At 39.4% G+C, this 14979-nt stretch overlaps 1 protein-coding gene across 2 annotated transcripts in view; it reads left to right on the top strand.

Moving 5' to 3' along the window:
* nfatc3a (nuclear factor of activated T cells 3a) overlaps window positions 1–14979 on the top strand; it is a 102601-nt gene that overhangs the window by 65107 nt on the left and 22515 nt on the right. For both annotated transcript variants that reach the window (XM_072671806.1, XM_072671807.1), the window contains exons 4-8: window positions 578–777; window positions 1265–1437; window positions 1567–1707; window positions 12368–12423; window positions 13242–13368. In XM_072671806.1, coding sequence (XP_072527907.1) covers window positions 578–777; window positions 1265–1437; window positions 1567–1707; window positions 12368–12423; window positions 13242–13368 — 697 coding nt within the window. The remainder of the gene's footprint in view (window positions 1–577; window positions 778–1264; window positions 1438–1566; window positions 1708–12367; window positions 12424–13241; window positions 13369–14979) is intronic.

Here is a 14979-nt window from a genome sequence, read left to right on the forward strand (position 1 = left end):
CCTGCGACCGCTAAGCTTCCACATGTTGGACTCTGGAGCAAGGCACTAAACCCTTTCTTTTCCAGGGGTGCTATATAGTATATACACAGGTGACCCTGTGTTCTGACTCCAGCTGTCTAAGCTAGGATGTGCGAAGAGAAGTTTTGTTGTACTGTAACATAAGTGTATAATGACAGTATAGGTCTCCTGCCTGAAAAATCTATCCATCAATCCTATAGCAAACTGAGGTGTAATTTAATTTGAGTATTTTCTCCTAAAAAGGCCTGTATTTTAAAATAGTCTTGCTTTTTAGTTTGTTTTCTCTGAAGTAATGTTGTATGTGGTGTATCAAAACCAGTTACAGTTCACTTGGGCGGGGCTAAACTGCTGTAAGCTAAATAGTAGTAAATGATGTTGCTTTTGGTGACATTGCACAAAACAGGGAATCTTTAAAAATCAATGTTTACATCCTATATCAAACTCTTCTATTTCAGTGAGTAAAATTTGGATTTCTGTGATATGAACACTTTCATTGATCTGCTGTCCATTAACAAGAAGACTCACTTCATATTTCTCTGTTTCTTCTTTTTCCTCTCAGCTCATCGGCTACAGCGAGAAGCCCGTTAACCTGCAGATGTTCATCGGCACAGCAGATGACCGGTATTTGAGGCCGCACGCTTTCTACCAGGTCCACCGCATCACAGGAAAAACGGTGGCTACTGCCAGTCAGGAGATCATAATATCTAGCACCAAGGTTCTGGAGATTCCACTCCTGCCTGAAAACAACATGTCTGCCAGGTAATGCCAGAAGCCCTTCGCTTTTACGTTACTTTTTGAGTGCAATCACTCGCACGCTCTGTGCAGTTCTGAATCAAAGAGCACGGTAATGTCTTCCACTGCGGCTAATCTTTAATTGGAACCAACAGCTCCAAGGAAAATGTGTGGGCTTCTGCCTGAGCAAAAACCATGATTCTATTTTCCGTGGTTTTACAATCAACGTGAGCAGGTCATGAAGCCTAGATGGATGGTTATTTAATCCTCAATTAAACTAGTCCTTTTTAATAAATTCGATGCATTTCATGGACAACAGGATCAATACTGTACATCTCTACATAAGTGTTGCTGCCTCTGACAGCTCTTATTCTTGCTGTTCCTGATGTGAATTGCTTTATCTTACCTTCATGAAGATAGCTAATCAATTATTTTGCTCTTGGTTGGTGATGAACCTGCTGTGTGAGTTTGAGTTGGGGGTTAGTTTGTGTTTTTATGCTGTTGTGTTTTCCAGTATTGACTGCGCTGGGATTCTGAAGTTGAGGAACTCGGACATCGAGCTGAGGAAAGGAGAGACGGACATTGGACGTAAAAACACCCGTGTGCGCGTGGTGTTTCGAGTGCATATCCCACAGCCCAATGGAAAAGTGCTCTCTTTACAAGCTGCCTCTATCCCTGTGGAGTGCTGTAAGCCATACACACAGACACATACACACACACAGTATTTAGCACAGTACCACAGTAACAGCATACGTTTGTCTCCTAATTTATCACTTCTTTCCCTCATTTGTGCATACGTTTGTGACGTGTTTTCAGCCCAGCGCTCAGCACAGGAATTGCCACAGGTGGAGAAGGTCAATTTGAGCAGCTGCCCTGTGAGTGGAGGAGAGGAGATGGTCATCACAGGTTCCAACTTCTTCCCTGAGTCCAAGGTCATCTTCCTTGAGAAAGGTCCAGGTGAGGGGTTTTTTTATCCTCTGTTTTAGAGTGCTGAGATTTACGTACTGGATTCACTCCAGTCACTCCAGTCTGATTCATCCTACACCACACTAAGACTGCGCTGCCTTCTAGCTTTAGAACAGATGTTGAAAACATATGGGCTGTGGGGCTGAACATGGTCTACAAGATGGATTGAGGGTCCAGCCCATGGGCTGAGTCAGATATTTGAGGTGAAAATGGTTTAACTCTTAAGGTGCAGCTGCTAATCTGTCCACTAAAGGTCTGATGACTGTCTTTGACCATCTTTGCATCGCACAGTTTGCTGTAATATACAAATATATAAATGTATATTTATATAAAATAATATATATATATATATATATATATATATATAAATGCAAGATGGAATTTAAGATTATTTCTTAAAAATAGTTTCTGAATGCAGGTGCTTAGCAGTTTTCATGAGCAGGTAATTTCTTGAATGTTTGTATCTTAATCTATTAAATTTTTTCTATTTATTATCATTGAAATATAGCATATAGCGGCACTGTTGCTCAAAAACATTGTGTCTCTTAAATTGCAACTTTACAGGAAAAAAAGGAAAATGGATGGAACTTTCAATGGATGTCAGTGGAAGAAAAATATTGCAAGCAATTTTGGGGCGTTTCTATTGGGCCCTTCATCAGAAAAAAATGATATAATAATACATATATATAATAATAGTTGTTTTGAAGAACAGCTGCAAGATTCCTAATTTTGTTAAAAAGTAACACTGACATGCTTTAATCTTTCAAAAAGGTTATTTTTTTGTTATTTTGGAGATATCTTTTTATTTTTTGCATGATTTTTTTTTGCATAGATATAGATTCTGTATTACTACTACTTCTAAAAGCTAGTTTATGTTCATTGTATTAGGAAGATGCATTGTGCACAGTTCAGGGTGCTGACTGCTTCAGGAGAAAGACGCCATATTTTTCGACATAGTCCACAAACCTGTTTGCCTATTTACCTCATTTATGTCCCAGCATATGTCTCTTTCTAAAGATTATAATATTCAAAGACACTATGCAAGCAATCATGTCAAACCCCATGAAAGATATGCTAGGCAGCAAACGACAGAGAAGGTAACTGAGCCAATTGCAGCTGTTAAAAAGTAACAGTCTGCTTTCATTTTTACGGTCATGAGGTGAGAGATGCAGCTGTGAAGCCTTGTGTCATTGCCAGCGAATCACTGAGCTTATACTGGATATTGTCAGTACTTATAGAACACCGTCCAGCTGAATTTCAGAGCAGCGCTTGACCTGGTTAACTGGATCAAGTGTGTGAATATATGCGGAAAGGGAGTTAGCATGGCTTGCTAGTCTAAATATGACCATACATGTCTGTAAGTTTTTAAGATTTAGATATTAATCAGATCTAAATCCTGAAATTGAAACACTATAAATATTACAAATTTGAATGTAATTCCTATAAATGCAAAAAAGGTAAATGTTTGGTAAAGCCTTATATTTTGAAAAATACTGTGTAGTTTACTGTAAATATGAAACAAAATTATGATTTACATTAATATATAATATATCATCTTTATATTGTCTTATATTTGTCAGTTGTAAGTCTACAGATCAGGGCTTAGCTTCAGTACACCTGAAAACCCCTGATGCTGTTGAGAACTCTAACATTGAGGCATGAGAAACAGACTCGGCAGAGTTGTTTCTCATGTATATATGAGGTATTTTTGGCTCACTGTTTAGGGCATGGGCATTATCTTGTCTAGGTCATGGAAATTAGACCTACCGAGTGAATGAGGAGCCGATTGTTGTAGTCATTTATTGACTCAACTTAACTCATATAGAGGATGTGTCAACCTTGTGTGTGAGAGAGCTGTGTAGATTATCAGCTATGTATCAGCAGCTTGACCTCCCACGGCTTCCCTTTTCCTCTGGGGTGGGGGGGGGGGGGTGTGGTGTGCATGTGCGCATAAAAGTGTAAAAGACACTGAAGTTTGCTTATGAACATACACACATACCTACACACGTTTGTTTTTTTGGTGTATAGTCTTCTCTCACTCACCCACTCGTTTTCTCAGCACGTACACACAACCGCATCACAGTTTACACCAGGCCTTTCATGCTGTGAACAGATCACCTGAAGATTTGAACACCTGCAGCTGTGGTCACTCAGCGGTCAGTCACACTGCTGCATCTACACCAAGCCTAACAGATCTCCAATGCCTAAGCAGGCTGAGAGGTGTATCGAAACCTGATTCAGCCTAATCTCAAAATGCTGCATCTGAAGGGCGCTACGGACAGTATTTGATGTGTTTTTGAGTAAACCCATGAACTTAAACTCAGTTAAGGAGAAGTCATTGAGCAGTTGAAACTGACTTTTGCTGTATTTTACGAAGTGTACACAACAGAAACTACATTTATTACAGGCCATGCAGTACTGTGGGGGGTTTTGTTGAAGCGTCTTCTCCAAAATTGGCACTTTAAGCTCAACTAAAGTTTACTGTTGACCACGTGGACATGAAAAAGCCTTTTAGAGGAAAGTTTTATGATCAAGTGAGACGAACAATTGTTGTTTGGCCACAATAACCAGAGGTATGTTTCAAAGAGTAGTGATGAGGCATTCAACCCCAAGAACATCCATTAAGCGTGGTGGTGGTAGTATCATCCTGTTCTGAGGCTTTTTTGCTGCACATATGTGGAATAATGAAAAAAGAGAGCTACCTCAGAATTCTATGGCTTAACCTCAAACCATCAGATAGGCAGTGACATTTTTCATTTTGACAGCTGTGTTAGCACTGTTTTAGCATCGGTCATGCTTGCAGCACACTTCTGTGTGTTTCTCTCAAGGTTTTTGACTTTTTGGATTCTGCATTTTCCCTCTTTCAATCTTGACATGGAAATGGGACACAAAGACATAATCAAGACAACTAATCCCTAACATTTTTTTTTTATCAGCTTTTCTCCTCAATTACTCAACTCACTCGTAAGTACTCTGCCCCTGTCACATGTATCCCTCCCAACACTGCTAGGGTGAGGACTGGCACATGCCTCCTCCTCCTCCTCCTCCGTGCAACCAGCCACTGCTACTTTTTTGAACTGCTGTGGATATGCAACATCACCAATGCGCTGTGAGTAAAGCGGCAAATAAACAGATATGATACATTGGCTAACAGACGGCCATGCCAGCCAGCATCAACACTGAAGACAGGGAGACATTTAACCACCCAGAAAGAGCAAGGCCAATTGTGCTCTCTGAGGCTCCGGATGCTGATGGCAGGCAGCATGACTCTTGATTTTTGGGTCATAGTGGGAGCTGCTTAGTGGACTGGACCACTCTGAGCCCAATTTGTTTTCTTTTATCAGTGTAATTAGTCTTAGAATGCGAGATGAGAGAGTATCTTCCCGAAGCTGTTTGTGTAAGGTTTATTCAACTTTTGTACTTTTGTGACGCAACAAAAAGCAATTCCGGATACATTCACTTTCCTTAAGGTGTTTTAGTTATCCGTGCTGAATCTCCCACATCCCTATGTTGGTCATATATTACCAGAAAGAAGGAATTGTACATGGAACAAATAGATGCTAGAGATTAGGTTGAATAAAGCCTGGTATTCCTTTAAATGCTTTCCTTCAATTCAGGCTGCTCTCATTTTCCTTCACCTTTTTCCATCACTTCTCGTAGTGGAACACAAGGGAGGAGCACTGTCAAACAAGCAGCGGCATCCTGGGATCGACGAGTCCATGCCTGCCCTCAGAATGTGTCTGTTTGAGAGAAACACTGTCTGATTTAAAGGAAGGCTTTTCACGAACACCCTCAGGCCTGTTGTTTCAGGCAGAGCTTTTAGCCCTGTATGTGTTGTATGTATCCTATATAAACACTAAACACTGCCTGTCGAGGGAACACCTACATTTTGACAGTTTTGTTAAACGGGAATTCCACCAATTTGTCTAAATTAGCTCAAACTTCAATGGACAAGATATTTACTTCCTTCAGAGTCAGGATTACCCACAGGGGTTGTGATAGGATATGTTGGTTATGGTTATGGGTATGTTGCCCTGATGCCAGAGATGATTGTTTTACAGTAGCTTGGACATGGGGTTGTAGTTTAAAATAAATAAATGAATATAAAAAAATATATATATATATATTTTTTTTAGATTTACCACAATTGTACTGTTGTTAACCTTACATATCAAATGTAAACACAGTGGTTCCCAGTCATTGTCCTCAGGTACCCAAGCCCTGCATGTTTTGTTGTCCCTCCTTGTCTAATACGACCACTTAAACTGTATTAATTTAATTGTTTAAAATGTTATTAATTAGCAGTTTACAGAACAGGGGGTGGTTGTGAAGAACTGACCTGAAATAGTCAACAGTAGACCTGTGTAGGGCTAATAAAAGTCCCTTATTTATTTTCAACAACTTAAAAAGGGGCGACGTCCAAGAGAGGTTCTCCTTTTTGTGTGTGTGTGTGTGTGGGAGTTATACTATACCCCACACATTTTAGCACCATGTTGTAATATCAGCACTCAGCAGCATGCAAACCTTTCAGCTCTGTAAAGTACCTTCAGTCCAAACAGTTTTCACTATGTGCTTTCAACAGTAGTTTGGAAAGGAAAACCGTCATTGTTAGAGAAGCAAAATTCACCCTTCATACTAAGAAAAGACACTTATAAGACAGAGTATTACACATTACCTGTAGGTTTTGTATGTTTCTCATTTTTTCTCAGAAGCAGCCCGTGAAGCATGGCTGTAAGAAAGTGTATAGAAGGTTTAAAGTAATTTGTTATTTGTCACATTTCAAAGAATCGGAAAGCTCAAACAGGCTGGGATGGGTGTGGTGGAAATTCGACTGCTGAATGTCAACCATAAGGAAAAGTTAATGACTCTGTGTTCATCACAGTTGAGCCTCTTCAAACTGCAGTGAGCTGTGTTGTGCAGAAGTGGGAGGTGAATGAGGATTTGCCTGTTCTCGATTTTCCAGTTGTGTTTGCCACAGGTGGAACACTGCGCTTTACTCCCTCCACTAATATCCGAATGACGTGTTTGGGGTAGCTGTGGAGTAGCCATCGGCTGCCACAGCAGTGTGGGCGTACCGTTTGCTCAATTCCAATCGAGCCACGCTGGTATTCCCTGACACATTCTTTCCTTATCGGAATGCCACGTGCCTCCGCTCGGGGTTGGCTCCCTTTTTTGTTGCTACTCAGCCTTTCCACAGTTGGGAATAAGGAAAGTGTGAGCTGGATTACTTAGGCCTCTGGCTGACAGCTTGGAGCCTGGAATATGTGAGACATTGTCCGCAAATCACTCCAAGATGCAGAGGAACGCTGGCCCTGGCTGGCCTGGCCGGTGGCTGTGTGTCTGGAAATGAAGGCCCAGTCCACAGGGGCCAATCTGAGTTGAGAACCTCGCATGCAACATAATCAAGAAGAGGTTTAGATCAGGTTTAGGTTAGATTAGGTTTATCGTGACTCGCAGATTTGATCTAATGGAATTGAAGGATTTATTGCAGCTACGGTAATTGGATACATAGAGTCTAGTTGTGTGGGTCATTTATACGAGGTGCTACTGTGTCATCAGTTCATTCTTAAGGTTTTAATGTAAACATAAACGCCAGTTATATCAGGAGAGAGCTTGCTAACATTTCTGATTTGACAGACATGGAAGAGGTTTGGTGTTACAGTGGTTACAGTGGTGACATATTTCACAGATTTTTCTAAATGTATGCATAATTCAGTTGTTAAGTTGTAAACAAAGCCATTCACAGTGGTTTGATGTGAAGTGCACAGTTCTACAGAAACTTCTCAAGTCACAGTTGTTCACAGTGATGGTGAAGGGAAGCAGACATTTGATGCCTTTTACAGAAAACAGTAATGAATGAGACATTGTTTAATAAAGGCTTGAGTCTAAAACTTTTTGTGAGCAATTATTCATTGGGTTTTGTATACATTTACAGTGAGAAACTAGTGATCACTGACAATCTAGAAGAGTGTCTAACCAGAGCCAGCCCAAGGCATACTCCAATTATGCGGCCGCTTAGGGCCCCAACGCCACCAGGGAGCCCCCAAGAGCACCAATATATCATGATAAAATACATATTTAAAAAATAACATTGGATAATAAAACAAAATGATATTGCACAGGTGAAAGCGCCTGGGCACTTCAGAGTATTGCACAATATCTTTATCCCTATGAAATGATAAAGCATCTGTCTACAAATACGCTTTAATATATCTACACACAAAAAGTCCCATGTAAAAACTAAATTATCTCAAAAATATATTTATGTTTGTGTAATAATTTAGTATCATCTTAATGGACTTAATACTGAATAAATAAATATTTTTTTTAAATGTCAGTAGTTTTTTTATTTTACAATTTGAATTTTTTCATACTTTAGTTTTTTTGGATTATTTTTTTATTTGATATTATTATTATTATTATTATTAAATAATATTTTTCTTTATTGTTCGCCTGTCGTTTTGGGTGTCAGATTGGAAAACTTTACAAATGGAAATGTGCTGACCGCTGGCAGTGGAGTCATCTGCAGGAAAGCTAGGTCTTTGGGCATGGCTGTGTTTTTGCCACTAATGATTGAGGAAGTTTTGACAGTGGGAGTGGAGGCTAACCCGTACCTTCTGCTAGATTTGATATCATTAAAAACTCGACTAGCAGGATATTCTGTTCCACTAGATGTCTGTGTAAAGCTGCTAAATGTGTTGTTGTTTTGTTTTGTTTTTTCACGGGCACTGTTTATTTGGGTACCGTTCACACAACACTGATGTTTCTGGAGGGAAGGGCTGGGATGGTGAACAGTATTTTGGTTCGTGCTTGTGCTCGCCTTCCTTTAGCGCATGTGGGGCCCTCTCTCTGGCGTGTGTTGAATGTCAACATGTGCAGCAAAAATGCATTTCCCAACGCCAAAGGCATCCAAGGTCATTGCGGGATTAGCAGAAAGCCTTTAGACACACAGGGGTCCGGAGCTGGCCAGAAATCCCTCACTGAGACTTTCACCAAGGTCTGTTGGAGCAGGGGTTTACCAGAACCGTGTGTGTGTGTGTGTGTGTGTGTGTGTGTGTGTGTGTGTGTGTGTGTGTCGGTCTCTCCAGATTGAGGGAAGACGGGGAGAAAGTAGTAAACAAGCATTAAAAGCTTTGAGGCTGTTGCTCTACCTGCTTCTCTTACGGATCAGAGGCTCCGAAATACATGTGGCTTACAGAGGAAGGGTGTTTCAGTGTTTTGGGAAAGCCTTTCTGTGAAGCACACATGTGCACACACACACACACACACACTAGCGTGCACTCACATGTTTGTTTTCATACAGTGAAGGACAAAAAAACTTGAAAAACAAAAAAACTTTCTGAACTTAAATATACACTACAGTTTACCAGATTGCAATTATTATTAATCTTTTTCTTGCTTCAGATCTAAATACTCTAACCTATAGCAGAGGTGCTTTAGATGGTTTATGAAATAAATCAGGTATTTTGGAAACTTTTTTCAGCGCTTTAATAATTAAGCTAATTTATTTACACTCTTTACGTGATGCCATAGAATACTAAGAATACTATGCCACATTTAATAACCTTCTCTTGACATAAAGCAGGGGTGGGCAGTGGGAGCCAGAGTCCAGCACTGTTTGCTGATTTCCCTGGTCTGACAGACCTGCTAAACCTGGCAGTTAACAGGTTAGATGAATCAGGTGTGCTTGAGCAGGAAAAGCACAAAACTGTGCTGGAATCTGGACCTCCAGCACCGGAATTGTCCTAATGTAAAAGTTCTATCCCTAAATAAGGTTCTTCACATTTACACATTGTTTACCAAATGGTTCTTTATGGAACCATAAGTGGTTCTTCAATGGCACTGCTGAAAGAACTACATCTTTATTATGTGCCTCTAGATGTGATCACTTATAAAATACATGGCATTGTGGCTTTTCATCTGGTCCACTGTCCTGCTGCCAATCTCGAGTTCTGCCACATTTCAAAACTGTTCTATTGGATTCAGATCCGGTGACTGAGAAGGTCACTGAAGAACACATGAACTCATTGTTCATGAAACCTGTTGAAGAAGGGTTTTGCTTTGTGACATGGTGCATTGTCATACTGGAAGTAGCTGTTAGAAGATTAGAAGAGTAAAGTGTGGACATGAAGGGATGCACAGGGTCAGCAACAATACTTAGGCTTAATAGGCTGTGGTATTTAAGCTATGATTAATAGGTATTAATGGGCTGAAAGTGTGAAAGGGTAAGTCCGTATAATGTCTGGACCTGATTCTCCAGACATTTTCTGAAGTTTACCTGAAGTTAAGCCTTTCTGTGGTTCTGTGCCGTTCTTTGTTGACCATGCTCATCAACAAGGTGTTTCTGTCCGTAGAACAGACTCTCTCCCAATGTGTTTTCTTTATTGCACCATTAAATAAAACCTAAACCTAGCCTTTGTATGACATTTGGGGACTTTGTTGTTCCTGACTTTTTGGTCCTGAAAAAGTAGAAAAACAAACACACACACACACACACACACACACACACACACTCAAACCAACACAGGTGCACATCAGCCACATACTAGGCATTCTCCAAAGTGCCCACCTGTTACACTAACTCAGCTTCCCATCACTTCAAAGAGAGCTTAAGAGGGCTGCTCTGCTTCTGTTGTTTACATAGTGAGCATTGGACCCTCTCGTGGTAGCAGCACTGCTCCCAGCCAGCTTCCTCAGCTTCTCATCGCCTCTCCTGATTGGCCTTCAGAGTTGTCTGTGTCTGGCCAGTTAATTAGTTGAGCATGCAGTAAGAAAAAAATAAACTGCATGACTGCATGTTTCCGAGCCCCCTCCGAGGCCTCGGCAGCGTGGACACGTGGAGGCATTTTAAAACAAACCGGGTCGTTCTACTCGCTGCTCCATAACTCTTCCCAGGCAAGAGAGCCAGCGGGACGTTTTAGACACTGATTACTTTATAATAGCTGTAAAAAACATTCACCACAGGGATTCCAGCGGCTGTATAAATGACATCATTAGCCCTTTAAAGTCCCGGGAGCTAATTGAAATCACTTGATTTCGGCAGCTTTTGTGGTCTTTTGCACAAAGTGAGGTTGATATTCCTAATAACTGAGGAGGCTCTGGAGAGCAGAGGAGAAAATCACTCTCGTAATGCTGTTGTCACCATTGAAACAGGCCTTCTTTCATTGGACTAATTGATATGACAGTAGTCAGTGCTGTCCCTGTGCGAAGCTTTAATGCTGAGTTGTTGATCCATTCAAGCGTTTGAACCTATTTTCCCTGGAGGAAACTGCAGAGACTTTTAAGCGTAAAGCACAGTTTTTCCTTTTGTCAGACCTTCTACAAAGGGTGCTTGTCAGAGTGTGTTTGAAGGCTGGCTGAGAACACCTGTAGAAACATGGAGCGAAGTAGCGGTTTGGAGAAAGATCTGTAACTGCTGGAGCATTAACCCAGAAATTTAATAGACGTCAAAGATGATGATGATGATGAAATGGCCAGTGGATTAATACTAATGCCATGACTGTTGTCCATGCTTTTAGTGAAATGTTCTCTGATCCACACACTGAGTTTACCCACACTGTTCATGGACATGAATGTCATAGCAGTGTCGGGCTTCCAGTGATTTCTTTCAGCTGTTTTTTTTCTGGGACAGAACGGTACATCTTTAATCACCTCAGCTTTTGGTAGCCATAGACAAGCGTCTTGGCAAAATTGGTGTTAAATGTGTTGGTTTCCAGGCACAGACCCAACTTTTAACCCTCTGGAGTCTAAAGGCATTTTCTTGATCTTTTTAAATTTACTTTTAAAGACACTTGCATATAAGACAATACTCACAAATATATTATATCGAAGTGTTCAGAACAGCCTCAGCTCTCTCTGTAATAAGACTACATGTGTCCTAGAGCACTGTGTAAAGAGATACTCTTTAACCTTGTCAGATTTTAGACGTTTTATATATTTCCTGTGAAAACATACCTTTACCCAAGTATACGAATTGTTTTGGTGCTTAAAATGAGTTTACCAGAGTCGTCGCTTCACAAAAGCAGAGAAGTGTGTAAATAAAATAGTAAATCAACAGTGAGAGACAGAAGACGTTTTTTGAGGGTCCATTGGTCCGTTCCACACAAAACTATAGACAGATGCATAATTACAGCAAATATTGATAAGAAGGAGATGACGGACACACAAATCCACCAGTTAGGCATTTAGTTACAATAGAAGGGGTGGTCTCTATATTTTATATATATGTATATATAGATTATCACAAAGATACTGAAACATAGAGAAGTGCTGGCTGGCGCGTTTGTAGACTCCAGAGGGTTAAGCACAGTCCACATAGTTTTTTTTAGGTAGTACCCCTTGGTTGTTCCATACACTTTGTGCAATGTTCCAAATCAGCCCTATAGCACCTACCACCACCATGCTTAAAAGGTGGCACAGTGTTTTTGGGGTTCAATGCCTCACATTTACTCTGTCAGACATATTTGTCTCATCTGAATATAAAACCTTTCCAAAAAAGACTTTTTTTTTTAGCTTGAACCAAACTTTAGTAAACTTGTGTTGATTTCGGAGCAGAAGCATCTTCTTGGGCGATTAGCTTGGATTTCAATGGCAGACAAGGCTATAGTTTATGTGTAGTACTGAATTCTGCCTTGGTCTTTTTTTCCTTCAGATGGGCGACCGCAGTGGGAGGTGGAGGCAAAAATTGTTCGTGAGAAGAGCCAAGGGGTGAGTAGTATAATGCTTCTTTTCTGCATGTCACCCAAAGCACAAGAGGCTACCAAACAAGACAGCCATGTGCTCTCTTTCCTATTGAAAAAACTTGTACGTTAGAGTAAGCAGTACAATTTCTCAAGATTTTTTTCTCTTGATTGGAGGATTTTTTTTATGTTATAAAAAGCACAATATGAATACATTTGAATTGAATTACATGTAAATTGAACTTGCCACATTTCCAGTATCAACACGCAGATTGTTCATATTAATTTGTCATTCATGAAGTGTTACAGACATTTTTTGTTTCCTGTTTCCAACATCAATCAAATTAAACTGTTTAGAAAACATTTGGACTGAAACAAAGCAGTAAACCTTTAGTGATATTTTCTATCCATGGAAAAAATACTATTTTACATTTTTGTAAATAAGAGCTACTTCATTAAAGTCATTAAAGCAACACTATGTAGCATTTGTAACTTAAAATACCTTAAAAAAAAAAAAAAAAAAAGCTCTACAACGCTGCAAAGCCCGAGTCATATTTATTTATTATTAAGTCCTGTAATACTGCTGCATGGCCTGAGTTCATATGCTCCTTTCACTTTCAGTAAGGGTTCTGTATCTCTTAGTTTGTCCAGAAATGTGGGTCCTTTGGGGGAGCAGCAAGAAATGCCCATGTTCCATATTGTTGCTTTAAGCACTTTTATATGTTTTAAGCTACCTCTCGAACTTTACATCCAAGACCACAACCATTTAGAAAGGTCAGGGAAAGCTGTTCTTTAGCTTGTATGTTATTTCTTTGTAACTGACCAAAATGTTGGTTCCTATTGTAGTCGAGCATTGTGGTGGAAGTGCCGCCGTACCACAGCAAGACGGTCACCTCCGCAGTGCAGGTGCAGTTCTACGTCTGTAATGGGAAGCGGAAAAGGAGCCAATCACAACGATTCACCTACCTGTCAGGTACATCACTAACAGCTGCACCACATAATTCTTTAGCATAATAATAACAGCCATAATAATGACTGTTCTCATGCAATATGTTGTTACTATAGTATTAGTATAGTGTTAGTATCATATGATTAACAGGCCAAATATATCAAAACGAAAGGAAGATCAGTAGCAGTGTTTTGTAGTTAATGTTTTACTTTCTGAATCTTGATATAAAATGTCTTGTTAAGTAGTAGATTATATGTCATTATATATATTAAATGCTGCTTATCTATCAAAATATAACATAAAAAAGGTTCTTTCTATTTATGTACCGTCATAAAGAAACAGCAGCACCCTGTTTGGTGGTTGCCACCCAAGGACGCTCAGTGTTCTGTGTTGTGCAAAAGTGTCTCCCTTTTGCATTTTACTGTGTGTGGTTTGGTGGAGGGGTTACTCCTGCTAACAGTTGTGCACCTGCTAACCGCTCGTGTTAGGCATTATAAAACATGACTGTCAGATCATTAAGAAATGCATTTGCATAGAACTTTAAACATGCAAATGACGTGCACTTCAGAAAACCACAAACTCACCTGTTTATGGTCTGGTTTTCTGCTTCTCCTAGAGTCCTAGAATTATTACAGCTGATACCAGAATAGAAAATTGTTACACAATATTTACATGGAAAACTGTTCAAGATACAGGGTTGGTGCATAAGAGGTTAAAATGTGTATCATGGTTTTTTTTTTTTTTTACTTTTTAGTTTCATGGTATATCGCAATCTTTTAATTTGTTCATATATATTTTATTTTTGCCAGACATATTGACTTTAAAATGGACTAATTGCCTTTTATTCTAGAATCCTATTAGAAACAGTATATAGTCTTTATAGGTTAACAGTAGCTTAATTTACTACTGATACACATATATAACAACAAAAGTGTTAATATTTGTTTATCAAATATCAAGTAGCTGAATGAATGAATAAAAGAATGACTATCTAGAACATAGGTAGGCCATAGTTTAGATCATCTTGGAAAATGGTAAGTTATTTATCTAGGCAGTGTGCATTCATTTAAACACACATTAGAACAAATACAAATAAACATAAAGTCAGTGTATTTACAAAAACATTCCAGTACAACATCATGTTTATCCTTTATTAGTCCTTTATTACTTTATAAAGTAAATCAGGGGAGCTGCTGGTGGAACAGAACAAATCCAAATCCAACTACATATATATATATATATACTTCTTTTGCATGGGAAAATAGATATAGATATAGATAAAAAGTTTTTAAAATTTTGCACAGAACTACAGCACAACATTTGAACAAAGGAAGATGTAGTATTAAATGCAAATGCTTGTAAACAACCAGTAAGTGTAAAATAAAGGCTTTATTTCATCTACTTGCTTAAATGTCTAGGAAATTATGTGTTATATCCTTCACCCATGCTAAGACATATCAGTCCTGCAGTAGGACTAAGAGGCCGCTCACAGAGCAAAAACGCTGATGAAGTCGTTTAAGTCGCTAAGCGTGTGATCGTACAATCTCTGGAAGAGTATTGGTTTGTTATTATTTTCCCAAGATGAGTCAAACCGAAAATCAGCGTTGGCGTAATTTAATTACACGTGAGCTTTTT

Source organism: Salminus brasiliensis, chromosome 25, assembly GCF_030463535.1.
Source record: "Salminus brasiliensis chromosome 25, fSalBra1.hap2, whole genome shotgun sequence".
Classification (NCBI taxonomy): Eukaryota; Metazoa; Chordata; class Actinopteri; order Characiformes; family Bryconidae; genus Salminus; species Salminus brasiliensis.